Source organism: Cynoglossus semilaevis, chromosome 5, assembly GCF_000523025.1.
Source record: "Cynoglossus semilaevis isolate Cse_v1.0 chromosome 5, Cse_v1.0, whole genome shotgun sequence".
In the NCBI taxonomy this organism is placed as follows: domain Eukaryota; kingdom Metazoa; phylum Chordata; class Actinopteri; order Pleuronectiformes; family Cynoglossidae; genus Cynoglossus; species Cynoglossus semilaevis.
The window spans coordinates 17538720-17563409 of NC_024311.1; the positions used below are offsets into that span (position 1 = coordinate 17538720).

Consider the following 24690-nt stretch of genomic DNA (forward strand, 5'->3'; position numbering starts at 1 on the left):
GCTGCATTAAATGTAAATGATTCACACCTAAACACAAGGAAGATTCTGTTTCAACAGTATTGGGTTGTCTATTGAATCGTCTGGGGCAAAGTCACGTTTCCTCCTCTCTAGTGACACCGTACAGCAACATGTTGCCTCCCAACTTGACTCACACCTCAGCCGTCCCAATTCAAATAAACAGTCAGTGTCTGCGTTGGTCTTCAGGTCTGAGTTGAGGAAGAGATCGAACCCCCTACGATAGGTGCTGCGATGAAATGAAGTTGTTTCATTTTAATTGTTTGCTCTAAACCGACCACAGCAGACATGAATGCGATCGCTTGTTTGTCTCTTTATGTAACCTGGTGATGGACTGGTGACCTGTCCATGGTGTATCACATCCTCACGGACATTATCAAAACTGTGATAAAGTGAGAGCAGTCACTTATCAACTCATTTTTACGATTTCTTGGATTTTTATCAGATAAAAGAGTTAAAGAGAGCGTTCATGATTTTTTTTTAATGTAATGTAGCCAGTACAGTACACTTTGTTTACTTAGCCTATGGCGACACTGGAGGTGTGGAAGAATATCACGAAGTGACTCATCAATGTCCAGGTGATGTCACGTCACAACGACATGAGTTACTTATCACTAACGGTAATAAAATAATCAGCTCTGAAAGTAAAAAAAAAAAGCAAACAAGAATTATAGGTAATGACCTCCACACGTGATCTGTGGCCCTTCAGTTTTCGAGTGAGGAGGTGTTTATCATATCACGCAGTTCAACAGCTCTCCTGTTAATCATTTCAAACTGGACGCTGAATCTCTGGCGTCTCTTATGTTTCATAACAACCCTGTAGCTGTGGCTGTGTCGGCGCTGTGAGCTGAACTGGGACCTAAACAACAGATTTCACTGTTGGACGTAATGATTATAGTCCTGTTACACTGAAACATTATTGTGATTTGAATTCAAAACATTTTAACCAAACCTGTTTCCAAATTAAGAGCACTAAAATAAAACCAGATTAAAGATTACAAGTTAGATTTCTGATCTTTGGTTGTCGCTTTCCACTGTGATTATGGATGTAACGATGCTTCGTGAACTGATTAGGAATCGATACAAATGCGTGACAATTCATATCGGTTGAAATTAAAAAAAGATGCGTGACAATTCATATTGGTTGAAATGAAAAAAATTGCACCCCAAGGCGTACAGAGTAGACTGCGTTATCTCAAAAAGTCACTGGTCTCACAATGAGATTACACAGTCTAGTACAGTACGAGGTGGTATCTGCCTAAAAACGTTCGCTCTTAAACCAAGACATCAAGTCCCTACATGGTCTAAATGAATATATTTCAATGTCACTTTAACCTGGTCAGTTAAATAGTAGCTCCTGAGCCAAAAAAAACAACCTGTGGGCAGCCCTGGCCAACGACATAATACTGGCTACACTCACGAAAAGTTTAACGGAGGCCGCAGGACGACACATTGAGCAGAGCAGTGCGCTGCTGCACGTAAGTCAGCATGTGTGCGTCAGGCATGTGCATGACTCCTGCCATTATAATTCTGGGCAGGTGATCAGACTTCACCCCCATCAACTATGTCTGGCCCATCAGCCAAGATCGTGTGCCAAGTGTCTGGTGCTGCCCTGCTCCCCACTGGCTGGTTAATGAAGGGCTTTGCAGGGGATTCAGGCTAGTGTGGCAGTNGGGGTGGGCCTCACTCTGGCACTTCAATTCCAGGCTTGTATTGGGCCAGCTGTTGATTCACAGCTCCTTCAGCACCACCATAACAAACAGAGGCCACACAAGGGCCGGCTGGCAGTGCACAGCCAGGCAGTGTGGGACAACACTGCCCCCCCCCCCCCCCCCATCCCAGAAAAAAAAAAAAAAATCCCTGGCGATCAATTTCTCGGCTGTCGCTACGGAAACAGAGCCGTCTGTATCGGACGGGAGCGTTTTGACTACGTTAATCTCTCTCCATCTCCACGTTCAACGTCTTGCTCCGTCTTTCTCCGTCTTGCTCCTGTCCACCGTCCTTTTCTCCTCACCTGCTGGTGGATAACAAATCAGCATCTGTCTCCGTGCGAGTGCAGTTGCTGTAGAGCGAGCCCTTTCTGGCTTCAGTCATTTGTCTGGCTGCTAATTCAAAAGGTAGACAGGAACTTCCTCCGCTGCCTTTCTGTGGCTGTTTCAGAGCCGCTGAGCTCTAAAGGGACTGTTAGAACACAGGCCTTTATAAAAGAAAGTAAGTGAAACGTCATTTGACAAATCTTGTTATTCAATCTTGTTAAAACAGAAATCTACAAAACAACTGTTTCTCCCCTAATGTTCGTTTACGTTTGGGATCTAATCTGTTGTTGATTAGATAAAAAAGAAGAAATGCTTAAGTCCATTAGCTGTCACCTGGATGATAACACATTCATATTGTCTGATTTGCAAAACCTTCTTCACCTCTTTGTGGTCGTAACATACTGACTGTACTTCTAAAATTACACTTGACCACAAGATTGCTGCATTTTAAGCAAACACAAACCTCACCGCCCTGGGTTTCTGCCTGGCAGAACAGAGGACTCTATTCAACGAGGGAGAGCAGAAAGCAGAAAAAAATTCTGCTTTGCCATAAGAGAAATTTAGCCTACGAAGGAAAAGCTCACCTAAGGATGTTGCAAACAGAGGAGAACACCATGTAAACACATTTCTGCAAGTGTTAGCTTGTCTACGTTTTACCAATTTAGCAGCGCATTACGAGCAGGATTACATCTGAGTTCTATTGGTGTCTGCGAAATCAAAATCAACATCTGTCAAATGCAATACCAACCACACAACACCAGGTTTATCTCCACTCTCATATTTGATAGATAAAAGAAAGTTTACAGTGCATTTTTCTTCAAAAGAGAATGGAAGATTCAAATATTACAGGCACAGAAAAGGATGAAAGTGAAACGCAGGGAAGAGGAGGGAGTAACTGGACGATGTAATCCTAATCTATCTGAGATTAAAAGTACCAAATCTCAGTTTTTCCACTTAATTTGAGACATGTTTTTTTTTAATGTAAAGTTAGTGTTTAAAAAACACTGTTATAAATGTGGCACAGCATCATTATAAGTGTTCTTCCTCTTAGAAATGTGAGATTTGTGCTAGTGTCCTATTTCAGGTTGGCTGCTCATATCATCTGCTGCATTTCTCACACAGATTTATTCAGCTAGTCCCATTTCCCCCCTAACTAATAGAATACAGAACGTCTCTGTGACTGTAACTTATGATCTACAGTTTTAGCCCAATGTTTCATTGTCTACTGTGAAACAAATCACCTGCAGGTCATGCCAAAAAAACAAACAACTAACAAACAAACAAAAGAAGGGAAATGAACCATGGGTTTACTGGACCCATGGTAGAAACCATGTGGTCATTTAAGGAAGGGGTCAGCGTCACAGCAACAGTGATTAGTGCCTGGTACCAGAGTCCCAGTAGAGAATCCTTAAATGGAAACTGTAGGTTTGAATGAGCTGCTGATTCATGAGGTTTGAATCCAAATCTGAAGTGACCTGAATGAGCCTGATTCATGAGGTTTGAATCCAAATCTAAAGTGAACTGAATGAGCACCACACGTGTTTATCTGCCTTATTAGTACAAATGATTTGCCAAATTTGCACAAATAATGTGTTTAACAACAAAACTTTGGATGTGTTTACATATTACAAAAATATTCCATTTACTGTACATCTAACAATAATTAGTGATGGACATTTCTTCATATATATCTGACATTAAAATCAATGTTACATACCAAAGTACTCCTTCTTCATGTGCATCTCCAGCTCCTTCTCCAGCTCCAGGGTCAGTGCCTCCAGCCTCCTCTCTGCTTGGCTTGGCCCGCTCTCTCGGCTGGGGGTGACCTGGTAGGGTAACTTAAACCGGGAAACCGCTGAGGTCGGTTTGGAGGAAACGCCGTAACTGAATGATGGTGGCGACCCCGTGGTCATCTCGACAGCCCCTACAGTCTGCGGCGACTGGTGCTGGGGCTCGGGCACCACCGACAGCCCCTGCAGGTGGATGCGAGTTTGGATCCCGTTGGAGTCTCCAAACTCCTGTAGCAGCGTGTCCTCGTGTAAACTGCTCCCCAACATCGAGGACCTGGGTGAGGGCAGCTGCAGGTCGGGGTACGTGCTCATGGACCCCCTAGAGCTGCGGGAACTTCTGGAGCTGTGGCTGGAGATGCTGGAGCGGGGACTGACCATGGAGTTTGCCGTGGTACCCGGTCTTGCGCTCCCGTCCTGGCTGCAGATGCTGGAGCGAGGGCTCGCCATCGGCGCTGCGTGCAGTATTGCCCCCTCCAGATCATGGTTGACCGCGGTCCCGTACCGCGAGTCCGAGTAGCTGGACCTCGGGCTGGTGGTGAATGAGTACTGGCTCGCCGTGCTCGACCTGGGGCTGGTATGCCTCTGGTCGTAGCCCATGCTGATGCCGCTGGTGCGGTTACTGCTGGGTTTGCTGCAGCAGTCGCAGCTGTTGAGACTGGCCCGGGGGCTGGAATGTTTACTAGTGTCGCTAGCGGTGCTTGCATAGCTGGATCTAGGACTGAGGACACTGCTGCCTTCACAGTGGACCAAACTAGACCTGGGGCTGGTGTATCTGTCCTGACTCGGTACTACCAGACTGGTACGCGGGCTGCTGATGCTCGACCTCGGACTGGCATGCTTGCTCTGCTCCTGGGAGGACAGAGACGATGCCAGGCTGGACCGAGGGCTGGTGGCGTTGTATCTGCCGTCGTGGCTGCTGGTGATGCACACGCTGTTGCACCTGTTGCCGGGGAGAGCCGCGGGTTTGTGGAGCGGCACACCGTCGAAGGCGGAGCCCGTGCTGTACCTGTGGCCCTGCGGCTCCTGAGAGTACCTCCTGCTGTGTCTCTCCTGTGAAGGGCCCGTGTAGCACGGCAGAGCCACCTCGGACTTGGTGCAGCAGCCGTCCTCATCGTACACCGCCTCTCTTTGCGGCGCACAGAAATCCACGGGGACGGCCCGGTTGCAGTTCACCGGGCGCACAGTAGCCGCGGTGTACACTTTGTTTCCCGACATGAAATTCTCCACAGTGTGATGCTGCTGGTGAAGCACAGAGGTGCCATTCATTGGCACACTTCTGTGCTCCGCTACCGCCGCAGCCGAAAAGTCTAAATCCGGGCTGATCACCAAGTCTCTCCTCGAGTTGTACATCCCGTCTGGGTAGACGTCGTAAAGGGAAAGGTCCTCCACCAGCTTGCTGGCCCGCAGACCCAGGTCGTCCTGGTAGTGCTCCATGTTGTGCAGAAACAAGTTGAGAGAGTGTTCGCTCCGCTCCGCCAGCCAAAGTAGCGAGCAGCGCCGCGGAGCTCGGTCTGTGTTTCACATGGAAATCAAAACAAAACGCTGCGCTACAGCCGTTGCTCATTCACGCAAAACCACCAGCGAAGGACCAACAAACCTCCGCCAAGTGCCGCATCGTCTTCTCTCCGCTTTGCTCACTCCGCCGACAGAAAAAAACAAACTCTTACACACAATTTGAGCCGACGGGGATACGTTTGTCAACTTGAGTTTTTGTTAAGTTGAAAGGTCTTTACAGTCAATGGCGCGCTGCGCGGAGGAATTTCCCCGTGTTGGTTTTTCATCTAGATCTGTTTTGCCGTCACTCGGTGACGAATTTGAGTAGCCCAGAAAATTGCTTTTACAGCATAAATTAGTTTTAAGCAGGTCCGAACAGAAGACGCCGGTGATATTTTGAAATAAATGCGATTTCACATGAGGGACTCGTTCGCGAGAAAGGAATGCGAGGATGTAGACAGGATGCGCTGTGCCTCTCTGGAATGTGGTTAATGCTTCAGAGAAACAATGATTGCGACCAACTCAGCAAGGGGCTGCCGACTCTGAAAGACCAGAGTTAGGAGAGGAGAGAAGGGGACGTCTGCAATCATCCAACCTCTCCTAAACACGAACACACTACACCTCACCTGGTCCGTCTTCCACGGCACAAGAAATAAGCCGCAGGCAACTGTTAATGAAGCAGCAGCAGGACCATTTCATACCCTGCCTCATCTCTTTATGTTATTCAACTATTTTAGTCCTAAAAAATAAAATATAAAAAATATTTTTTGACAAACACGCAAAAATTAGACACTCAAATTTATCATTTCTTATTATGAGGGGATTATGTTTATGTAAATAAAGATTTCTTATTATGAGGGGATTATGTTTAATAATCCAATCGAAAATAAGCTCTCGGTAATGCATTCTGTGGAGTATGTAGTGTCTCTTTAAGCTCTCGGTAATGCATTCTGTGGAGCATGTAGTGTCTCTTCCTTCCCTGCAGGTGGTGCCATGTATTTAAAAACCCTGCTACCTTTGTGCAGTACAGCTAGTTCAGACTTGAGAGTAAGAGATAAGAAAATAACAAAACTACAGTTCACACAACACAAAAACACGAGTTATCAATTTTAAGAGAGACTTTATTGATTATAAAACCTTCAAATACAAAAATCAACCTTTTGCTGGATCTCATACTGTATGATAGCAATTATTTTTAGTATCATGAGGTAACTGTTGTAAAACATGTAAGTTTTGCTCCTGAGTATAGTTTCATCAATATGCTTTGAAACCATTAAAAAATGACACAAAGTTAAACATTTTCATTTGGTCAGGAAATAAAAAAATAGAAATTAATATCCTGGATTAAACTTTTAATAAACATTTTCATTTGGTCAGGAAATAATAGAAATTAGAAGATAAATTAATATCCTGGATTTTAAAAAACAATTGTTCTTATTTTACACTGAATCATCTGTTTCTAAGCAGCTGTCAATAATGACATTTTATAAAACTGCAATTTACGGAACACATTTTCATACATTGCTGAAAATGTTTGATTGAATGAAAACCCTGTGGCTCCTTTTTAACCTCCATTAAAAAACAATTGTTCTTATTTTACACGGAATCATCTGTTTCTAAGCACCATTGTTGAAAATGTCTGATTGAATGAAAACCCTGTGGCCTCTCTTTAACCTCCGACAACTGGAAGAAAAGACAGAGCTGCAGCAACAAAGGCAGCCACAAAAAACAGGTTAAGGAGAAAGCGACTGAAGGAGTTGTGGGCTTTTCTCCCATGACCTCTACTTCTAAACCAGTGTACCACCTCGTCCAGGCTGTGCTCCTGAGGTTCATAACCCAGCTCTGCTTTGGCTTTTGACATGCTGAAATAATGTGTCACACCAGTTTTGTACACTTCCGTACGAGTCAGAAGTGGCTGAAAATTATACCAGGGGCCAATAAGGTGGTGCACCATTTCAGTGAGAAAAGCAAAAAAGTAGATGAGTGAGATTGGGAGACGCAGTTTTGGGTAGGAATAGCCCAAGCCCTCAATCAGAGGTCTGAAGAATTCAAAATTATTGACGGGTCGGCCATCTGAGATGAAGTAGGCCTGGCCAGCGGAGCGGTGTTGCTTTTTTGGTGCCAGTGCCTCTGCAGCGAGCTCATGAGCTGACACCAGGTTGTCCACATGAACAAACTCTACCAGGCTGTTGGGTTTACCATAAACAAACCTGAAGATCCCCTTTTCTATATACCTAACTATACGAGGTAGGTGCCTCTGTTCCCCTGGACCGTAGATTCCCGCTGGACGCAGTGCACAGGTTCTCAGCAGCCCGCAGTTGTCCTTCAATGTTGCACCATTAGCTTTCAGCACAGCCATCTCAGCGAGGGACTTAGTTCTGGAGTAGTGGTCTGGGTGGAGATGGAGAGGCAGATACGGGAGGCTTTCATCGCCATTCTCTATCGTCTGCCCTCCGAACACCACGTTGAAGGTGCTGGTGTACACAAGCCTGGGCACTTTGCACTCAACACAGGCCTTTAGGACGTTGCGTGTCCCTTGAACATTGACGGCCTCTATAAGTTGTCGGTTCAGTTGCTCTCTGCCAGACATGCCGTAAGATGCAATGTGGAAAACACAATCCACACCCATCATGGCTTGCTCAACTTGGTCATAGATGCGTATGTCACCCTGCACAAACACAATGCCATCTGGTACTTCTTGGGTTGGAGCATTGGTGTCGAACAGAATAACATGGGCTCCTTGTTTATGCAGGGAGCAGGCCAGGCTGTAGGAAAACAATATATACATTACATCGCGGAATATGCACATTTGAGGTACATCATTATTTTGTTTTGCAAACAGAAGAGAATAGAGGAAAGTTTTGCAGCTTCACTTTCAAATCTACCACTTTAAGTGGAAGAGAGTTAAAGATAATCGATACTTTTACACCATCTAGCGGTGGTACAGCAAAGTGACAGAAGCCGATGACAACACGTGCATATTAATGTGTGTAACACGAGTTTACTTCTACCGCGATTGAGTTTCTGATGGATCTTACCGGTGACCGAAATATCCACAACCCCCTGTGATGAGGAACGTGTCGGTACATGTGTTCTCCATCGTGGAAGAACCTGTGGAATCAACATTATAAATCATACATAGCAAGCAATGCATTAGAAACACGTTATGTCACCGAGTAGTATATATTAAGCAAAAATGCTAGTGGCCACAACGCAAATTTTCTAAGATTTAGCAGCAGTACTTGTAAAACGTGTAATTTGCTACATCAATACTAAGTACAAATTCACTAAAATGTGTGTAACTTGCTCGCACGGCTTCCATACCTCACCTATACTATTCAGCAAAAGCGCCACGATCCCTTGCGTGTTCTTCTGACATGCGCAAACAACACTTAACAAAGGCTGTGTGATCATAAAGAAATGTTAGCACTCAGTGACGACGGCAACATATGCTGGCTAAAAATGAATCTAAAAGTGGTTGAATAACATTTAATTTAACATCCTATAGATGCGTTGTAGCCGAAGAAACCCGGAAACAGACCGGAAGTTCTTCGGTTTCTATGTAATTCGTATCTATAACAAAATTGATACTAATACTGCTACTACTACTACTAATAATAATAACAGTACAAACATTTACATTGCATTAAAATATGGTTTATCTTAAACATAAGTGATATGGTGAAAAAAAATATAAACACAATTTTGGCTTTAAAATAAAAAACGAGACAAAGCATGGTTTTAATGATTAACAAAATTTAATAAATAAGAAATAAATGCTGTGATTTATATTATATCTCGCAGTAGATACTATTGCACCAATATAAGTGACAAAAACAATAATATTCCCTATGCTGAATTTCACGTTAAAATACAATTGTTCGTAACGTGGTAAAGTTTAGTTTCATCTCAACAATAATATATGTATTGAATTATATCGATTGAATTTTATTGGCTTATACACTAGTATACGCAACAAAGTTCCAAGGCGAAAAGGTTCAATGAGATTACTCAACGTCATCGCCGACGTCATTTATCTTTCCGAGTAGATTTTGACCTCATATCCATGCCTTTTATTTGCATTCAGTTAAGATGTATAGTCGCTAATGACTGAACAAAAGAAATTTATTGAAAATTACAGAGAAGAAGTCTCGGTACGCGCAAACTACCAATAGAAAGTGGCATTATTTTCCTTCGCACTGCCTTCTGGCTTCTTTAAGCCAATCAGATGTGACTGTTGATCACACAACCAATCAGAATAGGTCTAACCGGTGTGCCTATCATCCGAGGGGAAGCAGCAGTGCAGCTAGGCTGCGGGGAATAGCCGACATGAATTCACTGGAACAGGCAGAAGGTAATATTGTCAAATTAAATATTTTATCATTTAAATAAAAATCATGACTGTTACCATCTAATAAACACCGATAATGTAACGAGAGATGCTTTGACGACAAAGCTAGGTGGCTCAACTCCATGAAACGCAGCACGTTTGCTAGCCTAAAGAGTCGTTAGCAAGCGTCCTGGGTATTTAACAGACATACAGGACGAATGGAAACCAAAACTGTAAATAGCTTTTAAGGCATAGATGAACCTAAACCGGCAATAAACATTTGGCTTATCTCGTGAGTGCTACACATCCGATAATGTCACATTCGTGGTGATAACAGATTGAAGTTAAGTCTGGATTTACTGTGTCCTTTCTTGTTTCAGACCTGAAGGCCTTTGAGAGAAGACTGACCGAGTATGTGTCCTGTTTACAACCTGCTACAGGCAGGTGGAGAAGTAAGTAGCTGTTAGTAAATGTTGTCAGAGAAATAATAGAACATATTAGTGATTTACTTCAGTCTATAAACTACCTCATAGTTTATTTTATTTATAAGTTTGTTAGTTGTTCAAAACAGTGAAAGTTCTGAAACAAGATGCTTTAATACTTAAAGATAACATTTAAAGGGAATTCTCAAGTAAGTGTCCCTTATTGAACCGAAGTTCCCTCAGCATCAAAATGAACTTTAATCTTTCAAGTTCAACAATTGGTATCACTATCATTTGGGATTAGTTTAAACTGATAAGTACTAGGCAACATTGCAAAATGTGTATGTGCAAGAAAAACCACAAAACGTAGAGCTTGTTTTGACCAGTAATGTTGGAGGTTTGAGCGTTTAACCTGGGATGTTATTATCTTTTGCCGTTTCAGTGATCCTGATCTTTGTGTCTGTGTGTACGGCCACTGGGGCTTGGAACTGGCTAATAGATCCTGACACTCAAAAGGTATGTTTTCACAAAATCATTTGGTTTTAAATGAGAATGATGAAGTGAAAAGATATTGTGAGACATTTGGTAATTTTGTTTTGTGATGTTCATCACTCTTTGGCAATGTGTTTTCTAGGTCTCCTTCTTTTCATCACTATGGAATCATCCCTTCTTCACAATCAGTTGCATCACCCTTATAGCCCTCTTCTTTGCTGGGATACACAAACGGGTTGTGGCACCATCAATGTATCCTTTATTTTAAAAAACCTATATATTTTGATATATATTTCTTTATCTTAAATATCTACATCTTTGGTCTTGTATGTTTTGGATTTTTCTTTATCTTAAATATCTACATCTTTGGCCTTGTATGTTTTGGATTTTAAAGATACACAAATATCAGTAAAAAGGGACAAAAAGAGGAAAACTAGGACTTGGCAAGTCAATGAGTCCATAGTAACTTTTTTTTTATTTTAGCAAATTACTGGTTTACATCTTTAACATTTGCTTCTTCAGTATTGCTGCTCGGTGTCGAACAGTTTTAGCAGAATACAACATGTCCTGTGATGACGTGAGTATGATGTGTTTCTATAGTATACAGTAGCATGCCTGCATTAAAAAGCAATAGAGAGAACCACATATCTCTAATGGTGTCTCCTGTGGCAGCACATGTCGTTTGCAGGACAAATAAGGGACTCAATTATTATTATTAAGTATTATCTCTAAACTTGTCTTTTTTTTTCTCGTTCTGTTTTTCCACAGACGGGTAAACTAATTCTCAAACCTCGACCAAACATTCAGTAGCCACTGGCCTATGTGGGCTCTCCGGACACCATGGTGTTTTTCTGGTCTCTCAGTGACACAGTGACCACTGGGTGGTCAGACTTGTTGTAATGGGAATACATTTGCAGGACATAAGGCAAAAAAAAAGAAGTGATGGGGGCTTTTTTATTAACAGTGTTGATGTAGCAATTGATGCTGCTGATCTGCTCACACACTCCAACTGACCTGTTTTATCCCTGATGTGTGTCTTCAGACTTGTTCAGATTTGTTTCTTATGCCCATTGTATATTTTATCGTAATGTTTATATTTTTAAAATGATTTACCAAATAAATACTCTATGCGTAAATGTCTTGTTTTTTGTTTTTGTTGTTGTTGTTTTGGCCTCGTTGCAGCGCGACACAGATTGCTTTCACGTAGTTGTTACAGACTGTTGCGTTTGTGCTTTGCGACAGGCCCCAGTGTTTTCTGTTAGCTGAAACTGCTTTACGGCAGTGTTCGCTTTTCCACATGGCCTTTACCAACCTGGCTGTTGCCGAAGGTGGTGTTTGTTTCAACTGATATAAATAATAAGAAAAAAAACGTTACATGCACAGGTTACTCTTCAACAGAAAGAGCCATGGGTAAAAGTAAGACCAACAAATTTAAACGCCCGCGAATCAACGCGGTCGGGCTGCCGGCGAATGCCGTGCAGGAACTCAACGTTGAGGAAGAGCCGAACGGCGAGGAGAGTTGTCCCGCTGGCGAGTTGCTGGAAAAAGTAGGAATGTCGTCCAATAATGTTTTTTTGTGGTTTTAATTACACATAGAATTATTGTTATGATTGTTGAACTCATTCAAACATTTGCAGTCGTGTTGGCGTTACCATTTACCCAACACAACTTCAAAATAGTAACGTGTTAATTTAATGGTTTCATTTACTGAGATTTCATGCCTTAAGATTTATTTGATCATTTACCCAACACAACTTCAAAATAGTCACGTGTTAATTTAATGGGTTCATTTACTGAGATTTCCTGCCTTATTAAGATTTATTTGACATCGAATTATTAGTCTGCATATACATAAGACGCAACTAATCGGGTCAATAAAATATGACGCAATTTTACCGTAGAGTGATTCGTGTTTGTTATCGCCAAGACATAAGGAATAACTCACTACATGGAGTCCGATAACAGAAGGCCAGAGTTTATAAAGAGTATTTATTAAACGTCGTTAAAATATCTGAAGTTGTTAACGCTTTGTCACGTGCCCTATGTTGGTCACAGCATTCACTAGTGAACACACACGTGTATCTGAAATAAATGTCTTGTCAGTGTTTACTATCTGTTTAACAACATTAAGTTATTTTGTTTCCTGCCTTTTTGGTTTTATTAAAAGTGCTTGGTTCACGAAATTAACTTGAACTGAGCTATTTCTCTGTTAGGAACTACAAAAAAATTATCAGTTAAAACTTAAAAAATCCTTAAGCCTTGAATAACTCTATGCACATTAAAATTAAAACTAATAATTGCAGGAGACGCTTTGATTAACAAAACCCCAACATATTACAATGCGTGTTTCCACAGTTGCAGAGTCCGAGTGCAGATGTCCGGGAGTTTGCATGTGCCAGCATCTCTCGGGTGGTGCAGCAGAGCCAGACCATCCCCGGGTTTGCTGTGCTTTGAGGTGTAATATTGTGCTTTTGTATGTGAGCAATGTTGTGTTTCTGAACCAGAGAGAGTAACTCCAGCCCATTATGATGATGTCATTATTGGGTTTTTTTTTTAGGATTACAAGTGGATTTTATGCATTTTGAACGACAGTTGACATTTGTATTTTGAATTCCTTTTCATTTTAACAATGATAATTACATCCTGAACGGAGAGCCGATCTGCATTTTGTTACCTATACGTGCCCTATATATTATAATCCTATAGTAAGTGTAGTGGTAGTTGATACAAGGTCGTGTTACCAACTCCTTTGTTCGTTTGTTTTTTGCATGACTTTGCATGTTTTATACAAGTCTTTAGTTTTTCAGCGTGTATCTGTACCTGTGTTTCCCCAACAGGAATCTGAGTGCGTGTGGAGGTCAGGAGGTGTGTGAGACCATGGTGAAGAATGACATCATGACTCCTTTGACAGCGCTGCTGAGAGAGGTGAGACTCCTGCTCCACTGCTCTCACCTCAACCCACGCACTACTGTCTCATCAGCAGCTGTCAGAGTAAAAACTTTAGGTTACTGTCAGTGTCGAACGAAAGAAAATTCACTGTTGTTCTTAATAATACAGGCGGCCATGCCATGAACCTGCTGCTGGTACACAGTGGTGAAGAAATAGTGTTCATATTTTTAAGGTCCTGGTCCTGAACTGAAGTCTGAACATGTCCATATTTTAGCCTGTTTCCTCATATGTGTGGAAATGACATTGATTTTATTATTTATTTTTCCACATGAATAATGGCAGCAAAATTAAACTGTTTGTCTCTCCCCTGTTCTCGCCAGTGCTGCGCTGGTTTTGAAAGTGCTGTTGCTCGAATGAAAGACGAAAAGAATGCAGTTGAGGACATAGCCAATGAGGCCTTGAACCTCCTTTGGAACCTATGGTAAGGCAAGACGTTAACGTCTTAAATGGAGGTGCAATACCACTGTAGTCTAACACCACTCCTGTGATGCCGTCCTTCCAGTGAGAGCAGCAGCCAGGCCCTGTCTGTGTTCAACAGAGCAGGTCTCCTGGACCTGGTCGTCCAGTGTCTGGAGCGACACCCCGACAACGTGGAACTGGCGACTTCTGCTGGTGAGACCTGATCATGTTTTTACAATTCCCAGCTATACTGTACTTATACGCCTAAAAGGGTGATACCTTTTCAGTGCTCACCCTTAGTACTATGGTCATGGGTCACTGATACTGTTTTCTGACAGGATTCAATAATAATGCAACAAAAGGAAAAAACAACTTTCTGAATTAAAAAAAAAACATGTTTAAACTGACATTGTCGACACATTAGACCATATATGTTTATGTCCTTTCTGTATAGTTGACACAGTCAACTCCACAGAAAGTGAGCAGAGCTTTAACACTAAGGTGTCACTTATTCTGAGTCGGACTATTCCCAGGTTTCAAGTAATAAACACGATGTTAGTCAAAGAACTCTGGACAAAAAGAATGACTTGGTGATATGAACTAGACTCAACAGACTGAACAGACATTAGTGGTTTTGGTGCTAAGACCCATGAGTCACTGTTTATGTAACAGAACTAATCATACAGTATTCCTTGCTCTTGTCTTCTTCCCTGGTGTCAGTATAACTTCAACCTATTCACACAATTAGGAAACTTAAATAATCTCCCCAGGAGGGCAGTTAGACACTGACCTGCTGTGTCTGTGCATCACTATTATATAACAGCTCATAGAATTTGATTGAATTGACCAAGTCCCCAGTGTGATAATAATGTCTGACGATGACTAGAGATGACGAAGACATTTGCTCTTTGCTTCCTGTCAGCCCACTGTTTACACACTGTGACTGAAGATAACCCGGAGCTGCTGTGCAGCGTCAACGCCACCGTGCTCAACGCCCTGGAGGCAGTGCTGATGTCATCGCAGTCCAGCATGGCCCACACTCTGCTCAGGACTTTAGCTGCAGGTATAACTCAACCGAGTGCTGATTTTAGTAGCAGTCGACGTCTTAGCTCGAAAACAACTGGACTTCGACGTGTACAATATCAAAAGTCGTCAATGTGTTTGTGTCACTCAGGATCTCTGTGGAACATGAAGGGAAACATCCCTGCTGCTCGTCAGGCCCAGGGTCTCGGTGCCGTGGTGGCCACCCTGTCACGGTGCCTGGACCTGGACGCCAACGGGGTCTTACTTGACCTGAGACGAGCAGAGGAGGACCGTGACAGGGACGCACCGGCTGTAACAGATGGAGATGACGCAGCTGCTGGTCTTGTTGTGGAGGAGATGGAGGAGGACGAGGAGGAGGTGCCACAACGTAGGAATGGAAAAGCAGTGAAAGTTGACACCGACATCTCCGACCTCCTACCGGTAAGTGGTGTCTAGTTTTTTTTAATCTTGTTGCCCATGCATGTAAAAAGTGTCTGTGCTTCACATCTATGGATGTTTGATATTAACTTTTTGTTGATATCCGATATTGTCCAAACACTTAATTTCCGATTTGATATCAACCGATACTGGTATATTTTGGCTAAACCCAGGCTTCGCGTTATTATCGGAGGAAAAACTGACAACGACTTTTACGGATATTGCATAATTATGCTAATATCTGACAGATAATATTGCAAGATTAATGGTGCCTCATATAGTGTATTTTTTGTTACATATATATAATTTCCTTATGTAATTATTATTCTTATTTATTAGTTTTATGTTTTGTTTTTCCAGAGGGGTAAAGAGGAGCTGAGGGAGGCCACGGCTTTACTAACAGCTCAGCAAACGTCCTTAGAGATAATAGTCAACATGTGCTGCTCTGACGGTGAGTGAGTTTGTTTCTTCTGAAGCATTTAATCAGGTACAAAAGCAGAAATCAATTTTTTTTGTAAGGATTTCTAAGTGTGTATTTGTCTCCTCAGACCCCTCTGACGACGAGTGGGAGGAGGAGTCCAGCAGCGACGATAGCGACATGTGTCCAGATGGTCCAGAATCCGGCCTGATGTCTCCTCTGTGTTTGTCGGCTGAGGTTCAGGGAGCTTTAATCAACCACAGCATCCCCGAGAAGGCAAGTGTCCATCAGTCAGAGTAACAGTCACGACCTGCGCAGTATGTTGTTCTGCATGTGCTCCGGTGTTAATGCAACTGTGTTAATGCAACAGGTCCTCAAAAAGACGGAATTCCCCACAGAAGAAGTCACTAATGTCTGTCATCAGAATTCCTCCTGGAGGAGCTTGATCAAAAAGTAAATCCTCTCTACGTTCACTCTGCATAGTCGCTCTCATTATGTCACTCACACCAGTGCTCCGGTGTTAATGCAACTGTGTTAATGCAACAGGTCCTCAAAAAGACGGAATTCCCCACAGAAGAAGTCACTAATGTCTGTCATCAGAATTCCTCCTGGAGGAGCTTGATCAAAAAGTAAATCCTCTCTACGTTCACTCTGCATAGTCGCTCTCATTATGTCAATCACACCAACCGTGTCTCTACAGGATGAGGCGAGTCCAGTCCCGCGCTCTGACCTGTCTCCACAGTCTTCTGTCCACCATGGACGCTGAGTGTCTGGGAGGAGCAGCGGCCTTACAGGCAGCAGCGCAGCATCTCTCCTCGCTGGTCTTTGGAGCAGCAGGTAGCACACATCATTGTTTTATGAAAACAAAAGAACCGTTAATAATTGGGTCAGTAGCTGATGTGATGAGTAGAGAAAATGTCATCCATGTTGTTGGACTGATTTAGTGACTGTTTTCTTCTTACATTCAGAGATAACCAAGGACGAGGAGTTCCTGGAGGCCGTCATCAGTGCCATGCGCTCACTGTTACAGATGATTGCTTCTAAAAATATTCCACAGGTAAAGAACAGAGCACGTTTTTAATCTGTACACACGGTTACAACACTGGGGTTTATTGTTCTAGAACAGGGTGAGAAAACTTGACTGATACAACAGTTCAGTATCGGTTGAGTGTAGAATGTTTGGGTAAAAAATACAATAATCTGTACAAGATTAAACCTAAACCTTCTTAGAAGATTTGGCACATTTGATGTCTGCCGCTATCTAGTGGCTTCATCTGAAATTACAGTTGAATATAAAATGATACAAACAATTTAAAAAATCTGGAAACAAACAAAAGAAAATGTATGTAAAATAATACATGCAGTAGAATGTAGATCCCAGAAAAGAGTGATTAAGAACAGTGAGAAAATAAAACGCAACTCAAACCTAAACGATTGCTTTTTCTGGTTGTGTTTTTTTCTGTTTAGAAGTTTGTTTTTTTTTAACGATGTCATCTCTGTCCCAGTGTATGACTCCTCAGCAGCTGATGAGCCTGAGCGATGCCGCGACTCGCTGCGACGTTGTCAGCGTGAGGGTCAACGCCGTAGCCATCCTGGGCATCACCGGCAGCACTTTAGCCAAAGAGAAAGGCACGGCTGAAACCGTTCAGGTACAAATTCAACTGCCTTAGTTTTGTGTTTTTTGGAGTGTTCTGCCCTTTTTCTCTCAGACCCTGTGTTTTCACAGATGATTGGAAGTGCCTTACTGGAAGTGGCCACCAGGGACACTGACCTGGTTGTGAACGGTGAAGCCCTCGACGCCTTGTTTGATGTTTTTGCTGACGGAGACGAGGCGGAAACAGCTGCTAAGAACATCCAGTTACTGCCTGCACTGAAGGCACTTCAGCCTGTCTTCAAGGCCAAGGTTTAAAAATGATTTCTTCTTTCTGAACATTTTACTTCAGGAGTTTCCGTGACCACAAGGGGGCAGGTATACTGTTGTTTAATAAACATTACTTGATGACCTCATTTTGTTCATTTTAACCATTTTTAACTTTTTTGCACTTTGTATTGTATGTATATATTTAATATATATGTATAGTATGTGTATAGTTATATTTATACGTGAGTGTATTGACACGTTGATCTTTGTTTTTCTAGATCCGTAAAGAGGGCAGAGGAAAGTACAGCCCTCAGCAGCTGTGTGTGTTAGACAACATCAAGGTCAACCTGAGAAGATTCATTGGTTACCTGGAGAAGGTGGTAAAGAAATGAGGACTTTTTAGAAACAGGTTTTGACCTGCACAAAAAAAAAACACACACATGCTAACAGGAGCGTAGCATGTAGCAGGAAATGGCTATGAAACCGAGAAGTATTTATTTTGTTGTTGGTAAAACACTCTCTAGTTCTTGGTTTCAGTGTTTATATTCTCTAAATATAATTTACAGTTTGAGTTTTGATGTGGTGAAAGTTAAAGGAGTGGTGGAAAAAGATGTGATCGCCGAGCCGGTGGCAATTTTCACAGACGTGTGGATCTGATGTCGATTTGTTCTGTGAAGTTTACGATGACATTTGTTTGTTATTAAGGCGACATTTACGTCTTTGTAAATGAGCAGCGTCTCTTCATCTCTGTCCAGCTGAACATTGTGTCTTTGGCTGCTGATGCACAGAACAGTGTTCAATATTTAAACTGTTGGCAAACCAGCCCAGCAGGCAGAGTTTTAGTGAGAGCGTTCCTCTCTGTGGAAGTCACAAAATCACTTTCTAAAGAAGAATTTAGGGATTTTTTTAAAAAAGCAAATCAAGTGTCTTTTTAATGGAATAGTATTTGTTGATCAAATCCACGAGTGTCAACAGTTTTTTTCTTTTTAAAAAATTCATTGTCAATTTAGTGGAGACCTTTCTATTAGTTTACAAAATAATGCAGACTTGGTGTCCATTTAATGACGTCTCCATTAAAAGTGAACACTGAAATAAAGTAGTGTTTGTGTTTTTTAATCGTATAAAAGCAAAAATCTACACTGTTGTGTAGATTTGAAGAAAATCTAAAAAGAACGAGAGGTTTAGCGTGTTTTGAAGAAAACTGGTTTAAATACATACAATAATAATTGTCCTTCTTTCAGACGTTCTCTCTGTGCCTGCATGGGTTTTCTCGCTGATCCACAGGTTATCAGTAGAGGGCGCTGTGGGTCAAACTGCAGCTGCAGACTCTGGTCCTTTTTCTCTTTTCACACTATTAACAGTCACAATGGTGGTAAAAATAAAAAAATAAATTAAAAAGTCCATGGTAAAAAATCTCTTCTACTTTATTATAAAGAGCCAAAAACAATACGCACAATGAAGTAACTGGTAATACAGTAAAATGTTATGAGATCATTTTTATGGATCTTTTCAAACAACAGACAAAATTCCTCAAATGATGGTTATTAGGTTCTGCCTTCACAGCAGGAGGATCACTGGTTTGCCGGTTCAATCCCTGGTTCGACCTACTTTGTGTGTTTTACCCCGCGTGTGCGTGGGTTTCTTTCGGTCACTCTGCTTTAGCGAACCCCGGCTTTAGAACCACTGAAACCCTGACTGAACATAGAGCAGGTGAGGGTTTGCTGTTGTGAAGACGCCAATTTTTGTTAGTTTTTTCAATTTTGTTTATTCACTTGAGATTGTGTCAAATTGGCTAAAAAAAACTCAGTGACTGTACGTCAGATTGTTCTTACTCTGCAACAACAGCAACACTTCAGTGGATTATTGTTGTGTTGTTATGAGAGGATTTGAAGTGAAATTAAAGATGATTAGGTTGGATTTAATAAAAAAAAAGGTCATCGTTTACAGGCAGCATTTTATCAGAGTTTTACTCAATGGATTGTGTTCAGTGCAGACGTCATAGTCAAAGAAGGTACAGGTCACCATCCTAATGATACAGAATAAAATAAGATTGCCTCATCCAAAATCCTCTGATTCCACCGTACGTCCCTTAGCCCCTGGATAAACATTACATTCTAATGGTAGCATTTGTCCTTTTGTCCTCATTTAGTGTAAACGGTGGAGCGTTCTAACTCCTAACAACCACAGGTCGGAACAGACAGACAGCAAAATATCATCAAATACAAAAACAAGATGCCGAGAATCTAGACTTGACAACACAGTGACATTTTCTAGCCTGGTCCAGAGCTTTCTTTTTTACACTCCTTAAAAAACAAAAAACAAAAAAACAAAGGCCACATTCATCAGTGCAACCAGGTTCATCACTACTGATGCAGTCGTAAGAAAAAAGAAAACACTGTCAAAATGTCGGCAACAATGATATGAACTCACTGATCTGAATGATTCTGAAGGCAGAGATGAAGTGTTTAAATAAGTGTTTACTTCAGTCCTGACACAAATCACAGGACTGATGTTTTCTAAATGTCGCAGGAGTTTCCAGGAAACTCTGCTCGAGTGTCAATCAAAACCCAAGATCAACTTTTCTCTGGTTTTAAATGCATCTTTCCCAACAGGCCGAACCATCTCTGCTTTTAATGTTTGCTGTGGATTCAGTGGCACTCCACGCCACCGTGTTCAACCTGCATCACCTGGTAACCCAAACACACACACACACACACGTGCACACACATACTGAGGTTTATGGGGGTAGCAAAATGGTCACCTGTACAACGTGACATAGAAAAGGTTCATTCTTCCTCTAGAATAGTCAACAGATGACTGGTCACTATAATGAAACTTACACAATATTCAGCAGGTTTTCGTAAAAGGGCGATAAATGCATACTGGCTTGAGTAAAATTTAAAAAAACCCAAAAACAATTGTCATTTGAGGCGGGAAAAAAACCACGACGGAGGAGATGGACTGATACGAAAAGTCGCTCGGTCCGTGTTTGCAGCCGTTTGCGGCCCGGGGATCTGACAGACTGAGCTGTCAAACATGCAAATTTCAGGTATCATTTCTGTGGTCCGTGACAATTCTGGATCCTGCCGTTGTATCCAGCGTCCTGTGAGACATGTTTTCCTCGTTTGAAAGTGGCACAAGTTTGGAACATTTATCCTTTAAGAGACGCTGACCATAAAAAGACGTGTTAATTTTAACGTTTGACCTCCTCCTGTGCGTCGTGGAATAATCGATCGTCTGAAGAACTGATGGTGCGGCGCTCGACCTCCCTTGAGTTCAAGCAGCACCTTGAACGGGTACATGAAAGAATGACGCTGTGTTTTAGATACTGCATGCTTTACTCCAAAAAACACTTGGGAATCTGCTCATGTTAGAAAACAACAACAACATCCCAGTTGTCCAGGACATTTGTGCAGACTGAAGGTGATAAGTTTACATCCCATCCTCTGGTAGTTGATGAGCCCCCTGGGTTCCAGCCAGTCTCTCCACCCCCCCAACCCCCCCGTCACAGACTCAGGGAGGAGTGGTCCATCTAATGCACGTCCAAGAAGAAAACAAATCTGGCTTCAGATGAGTTCAATAGATCCGTTCTCATCAGACGGAGAACTCTGATCCACCGCGGCGGCCTTGGGTCAGCAGTAGCACGCGCCGCAGACGTAGACCAGTGAAGGGATTACACCACAGCAACGAGGGCGGACCCCCGAACACAGCTTTCATTCCATCCCATCGTACGTGGCGTTCCCACGTGGGCTTCTCGTTTTTAAGACGTTCGATCTCCTGCGAGAGGATCAAAAGAATAAATAAGAAATTAGGTTAACAGTCGAGGACTTAAAGTTAACGACGGAGACCATCAGTTTTTTTTAGCTAAAAAACTCATCAACATCCAAGTGAGCTGTATTTAAACTGAAAACCAAGAAACAACTCGGCTCTAACCTTGAGTCATCGCTTTCTAAAATAGCTCTTTTGAAAACAGAAACTGCGAGGTGTCATTAATACTGACCGTCTCGTCGTTGCAGATTGAGTGGATCTGTGTACCGAACATGACGGCGGTGAAAGTGAGGAAGAGGATGGCCTCCAGGCAGAGGAAGATGAGGAGCAACACAGAAACCCCTGGAGAGAACTCGCTGCACTCTGGACACAGACACAGACACACAAACACTTCAGTATGTTTATGGTGAATATGTTTGAAATGACAAAACAGACCACTAAGTTCAAAGTTCCACTGTGTGACATTTTGCTAATGTTGTAAAGTAAAAAAAAATTACTAGCGTTTTTGTATAAGACGTTTTTACCTAGATTTAAAACTTTTAAAAACTCATATTTAGAATCAAACTATCGAGGTCAAAAAAAGCTATAAATGAATTTTTCTTTTTCTTTTTCAATGAGGACATCCACTTGGGGGCAGAGTGGTGATAATGACTCCAACATCTGCTGTGACATCTCCAGAGGTTTGTGCAATAACAACCAATCACTTGATTCCATAAATTTGTTTCAAAGTCAAAAAATGTTTTTTTGTTTTTTTTTTATCAAATTCTGTCAAAGTTTATGACTCAGAACTCTTACCATTCCACTGTACTTTGATGCAGCTGAAGAAGTGAATTCCACTGAGGCCCAGGGCGTGAGCAGAAATCAGGGCTATGTACATCTGAGGGGAGAGACAGACAGATGGGCTTCATCTCACCCTTAGATTTACTCTGAAAACGTCTGGACTTTTGCTTTTGTACTTTTTTATTTCTGAACTGTTCTATGTGGGGCGGTCGAAAAGGAGGACAGACGTAAATGTTCACAGAGCAGTGACCGTGTCCTGGTCAACTATATGTGTCAGCGCTGTTTATGTTGCATAAAAAACACCCTTGGCCTATTACACTAGAACATCGGCATCAGGTGAGGAGGAAGTACTCCATGTCAGTACTTGTCATGGTATGAAAACCACCTGTATAAAATAAAAACAAATATTGCATTTTGTTGTCGTCCATTTCTGACTGTACTTACTGTGAATAGAACGAAAAATCTCTGATTCTTTTCTCCCACACAGTTATTGACCCAGGGACAGTGGTGATCCATCTTCTTGATGCATCTTTTACAAATACTGTGCACAGGAGAGAGAAAAAGACGTCGGTTTTAGCTGCTGATATAGAAGTCACCACCACCATCTTCTTCTTCTTCTTCTTCATGATGAACCACGGCAGCGCTAACACAGACCTGCAGTGATGCGCCCTCTCTGGCTTGATGCTGCAGCACTTCGGACACTTGTAGATGACCTCACCGGGCTTCAGCTGCAAACTCTCCATGTACTCCTTGGTGGCGTTGCCCTTGGGCACTGCCCCCTGACACAGAGAGGCAACAAAAAAGAACACCGTCAGCAACAGGTAAATACACAGTACTTTATCACCAACTGTATTTGTCACTCAAATACGAGGAACTAAAAATCACATTTTTATCTGACGCAGTACTTTATCACCAACTGTATTTGTCGGAGGCACATAGATACAAGGAAATAAAAATCACATTTATTTTGCAATCCAGTCAAGGGCCGGACTGGAAGGTTCGGTGGGCCAGATTTGGCCCACGGGCCGACAGTTGCTGACCACTGCTTTAGAGTTATCTCCGTGACCAGTGTGAACAGAACGTGGAATTGAACTGAACTAAGTATATTAGACTATTCTTAGTTAGCCTAGCCTCCATGTAGCAGTAGCCAAGTCTGGGCTGTTGGCGTGGCATTGCGACATATTTTTTTTCTGACTAAGTCTGAGTCATTGTTGCAGCACAGCTCAAATACTGTGGAAAGTGTCAACATAAATAAAAAAATCTACTAAAATGAAAAATGTCTTTGGCAGAACATAGAAAAGAAATGGACATAAACTTTAATAAATTTAAATACTGACCGGTTCTGAATATTAGTTTTGAATTGATTAAATTATAATATTGAATTAAAAACCACTTTCAGTAAAACCTGTAGTAAATAATGAAATAATGTTTACAAATGTTTTGTTTGTTTTTTTTTTTTACAAATGTCTTTCCATCCTTTTCCAGTTCTCACCGGGTCCGTCAGCATGGTCCGCAGATGTGAGGCCAGCGCGAGCACGGCCAGCGAGTTGAAGAAGGCCCCGTTCAGGAGCGTGTACCAGAAGTTTTTCGCGGGCAGGAGCATGACAAAGTTGACCACAAACTCGGCGTACAGCACCAGGAACCAGGTCATGGTGGCACACACCATACCACAGCTGTCCTGAATGAACCACATGGGGCGGTTCCCTGCGCCGTGGCCCCCGTGATGTGGCCCAACAATCACTCCGGCCGCCAGGCTCCCTGACTCCACATCTGTACCTGAGGACAGCAGCGGGTGGTGCTGCTCCATGTCTCGCAGTCGGTGGTTTGAAGACTGCATCATGCTCTAGAAAAGAAAAGAGAACGGAGGTGAGTGTGATGGAGGTGACAGGAAGGTAAGGAGTGATGAGGATGATGTGGGGCAGCAACGATAAAAGGGAAGGTCTGTAAAATAGTGTAAAAAAGTGTTGAGGCAGTAACTCTGTCCAAAAGACAGGGGGCTGAACTAGAGGAGGCAGGGATCAAGACTGATCAGAATGGACAGTGTGACGTCAACAGCAGACCAGAGGAACTGCTACGGTCGAACGGTTTGACAATATAGTTGTCGATGAGAGGAGAGGAGAGTCGGTGGATCTACTGACACCAGGCGGGAGGAAAAGAACAGATTTAAGAACGTAGTGAGGAAGGATATTTAGAGGTTCATAATAAAAGGTGAGGTTTTGGACAGGGTCTGATGAAACATGGAAACATCGCTACACTCTTAGCTGAGATTAAATATGTTTCTTTCTTTCATCCAGGCAGTTGTCAAAAACACGAGAGATATTAAAGGTTTTGTCTTCTTGTGTTCACGTCAAGGTCACAGCGATGACCACGTCCGGGGTTTCAAGATAAATCAATGGCCAACTCGCTCCCTTAAGGAAACTGAACCTGCAGCTCCTAAATCAATGTGCATGAAGCCAACGGCCTAATAATAATCTG

At 42.4% G+C, this 24690-nt stretch overlaps 5 protein-coding genes across 8 annotated transcripts in view; 2 read left to right on the forward strand and 3 right to left on the reverse strand.

Annotated features, from left to right (window-relative positions):
- Positions 1–6056, reverse strand: part of wtip (WT1 interacting protein) — a 26100-nt gene extending 20044 nt beyond the window's left edge. The window contains exon 1 of one of the 2 annotated variants that reach the window (XM_008310862.3): positions 3769–6056. In XM_008310862.3, the coding sequence (XP_008309084.1) occupies positions 3769–5275 (1507 nt within the window). In that variant the 5' untranslated portion in view covers positions 5276–6056. The remainder of the gene's footprint in view (positions 1–3768) is intronic. The other variant, XM_025055622.1, reaches the window with a different exon arrangement.
- Positions 6057–6697: 641 nt separating this feature from the next.
- On the reverse strand, positions 6698–8887 carry sdr42e1 (short chain dehydrogenase/reductase family 42E, member 1). 2 transcript variants are annotated; one of them, XM_008310860.3, is made up of 4 exons: positions 8665–8887; positions 8374–8446; positions 7010–8100; positions 6698–6904 (listed from the first exon to the last, which is right to left on the reverse strand). In XM_008310860.3, the coding sequence occupies exons 1-4, from the start codon at positions 8747–8749 to the stop codon at positions 6900–6902; spliced, it is 1254 nt and encodes a 417-aa protein (XP_008309082.1). In that variant the 5' UTR covers positions 8750–8887; the 3' UTR covers positions 6698–6899. The 2 variants fall into 2 exon arrangements, with proteins under 2 accessions (XP_008309082.1, XP_016887911.1); XM_017032422.2 differs by having other exon boundaries at positions 8660–8812.
- A 543-nt stretch (positions 8888–9430) lies between these two features.
- On the forward strand, positions 9431–11715 carry cnep1r1 (CTD nuclear envelope phosphatase 1 regulatory subunit 1). The gene is made up of 6 exons (XM_008310859.3): positions 9431–9689; positions 10046–10117; positions 10530–10603; positions 10722–10831; positions 11102–11156; positions 11348–11715. The coding sequence occupies exons 1-6, from the start codon at positions 9665–9667 to the stop codon at positions 11387–11389; spliced, it is 378 nt and encodes a 125-aa protein (XP_008309081.1). The 5' UTR covers positions 9431–9664; the 3' UTR covers positions 11390–11715.
- Positions 11716–13395: 1680 nt separating this feature from the next.
- heatr3 (HEAT repeat containing 3) lies at positions 13396–20060 on the forward strand. The gene is made up of 13 exons (XM_025055615.1): positions 13396–13504; positions 13849–13949; positions 14031–14140; positions 14850–14990; positions 15102–15391; positions 15749–15839; positions 15937–16082; positions 16177–16259; positions 16507–16643; positions 16775–16863; positions 17312–17455; positions 17533–17709; positions 17946–20060. The coding sequence occupies exons 1-13, from the start codon at positions 13457–13459 to the stop codon at positions 18057–18059; spliced, it is 1671 nt and encodes a 556-aa protein (XP_024911383.1). The 5' UTR covers positions 13396–13456; the 3' UTR covers positions 18060–20060.
- A 345-nt stretch (positions 20061–20405) lies between these two features.
- The window catches only part of zdhhc7 (zDHHC palmitoyltransferase 7), a 5406-nt gene continuing 1121 nt past the window's right edge, over positions 20406–24690 (reverse strand). Inside the window, exons 1-6 of one of the 2 annotated variants that reach the window (XM_008310856.3) lie at positions 23708–24284; positions 22870–22994; positions 22660–22756; positions 22231–22312; positions 21668–21798; positions 20406–21444 (exon numbers count right to left, since the gene is read on the reverse strand). In XM_008310856.3, the coding sequence (XP_008309078.1) occupies positions 21262–21444; positions 21668–21798; positions 22231–22312; positions 22660–22756; positions 22870–22994; positions 23708–24055 (966 nt within the window). In that variant the 5' untranslated portion in view covers positions 24056–24284 and the 3' untranslated portion in view covers positions 20406–21261. Of the gene's footprint in view, positions 21445–21667; positions 21799–22230; positions 22313–22659; positions 22757–22869; positions 22995–23707; positions 24285–24690 lie in introns of those variants that run through there. The other variant, XM_008310857.3, reaches the window with a different exon arrangement.

What these genes read in the sequence shown, in the direction of transcription:
- sdr42e1 (XM_008310860.3), bottom strand. Translation starts at nt 8,749, where the DNA reads ATGATCACACAGCCTTTGTTAAGTGTTGTTTGCGCATGTCAGAAGAAC. An exon ending in GCTTTTGCTGAATAGTATAG is followed by an intron (nt 8,447 to 8,664) that starts GTGAGGTATGGA and finishes TTGATTCCACAG; the next exon opens with GTTCTTCCACGATGGAGAAC. An exon ending in TGTGGATATTTCGGTCACCG is followed by an intron (nt 8,101 to 8,373) that starts GTAAGATCCATC and finishes GTTTTCCTACAG; the next exon opens with CCTGGCCTGCTCCCTGCATA.
- cnep1r1 (XM_008310859.3), top strand. Translation starts at nt 9,665, where the DNA reads ATGAATTCACTGGAACAGGCAGAAG. An exon ending in TGCTACAGGCAGGTGGAGAA is followed by an intron (nt 10,118 to 10,529) that starts GTAAGTAGCTGT and finishes TTGCCGTTTCAG; the next exon opens with TGATCCTGATCTTTGTGTCT. An exon ending in CGGGTTGTGGCACCATCAAT is followed by an intron (nt 10,832 to 11,101) that starts GTATCCTTTATT and finishes TTGCTTCTTCAG; the next exon opens with TATTGCTGCTCGGTGTCGAA.
- heatr3 (XM_025055615.1), top strand. Translation starts at nt 13,457, where the DNA reads ATGGTGAAGAATGACATCATGACTCCTTTGACAGCGCTGCTGAGAGAG. An exon ending in AACCTCCTTTGGAACCTATG is followed by an intron (nt 13,950 to 14,030) that starts GTAAGGCAAGAC and finishes CCGTCCTTCCAG; the next exon opens with TGAGAGCAGCAGCCAGGCCC. An exon ending in AGCCTGTCTTCAAGGCCAAG is followed by an intron (nt 17,710 to 17,945) that starts GTTTAAAAATGA and finishes TTGTTTTTCTAG; the next exon opens with ATCCGTAAAGAGGGCAGAGG.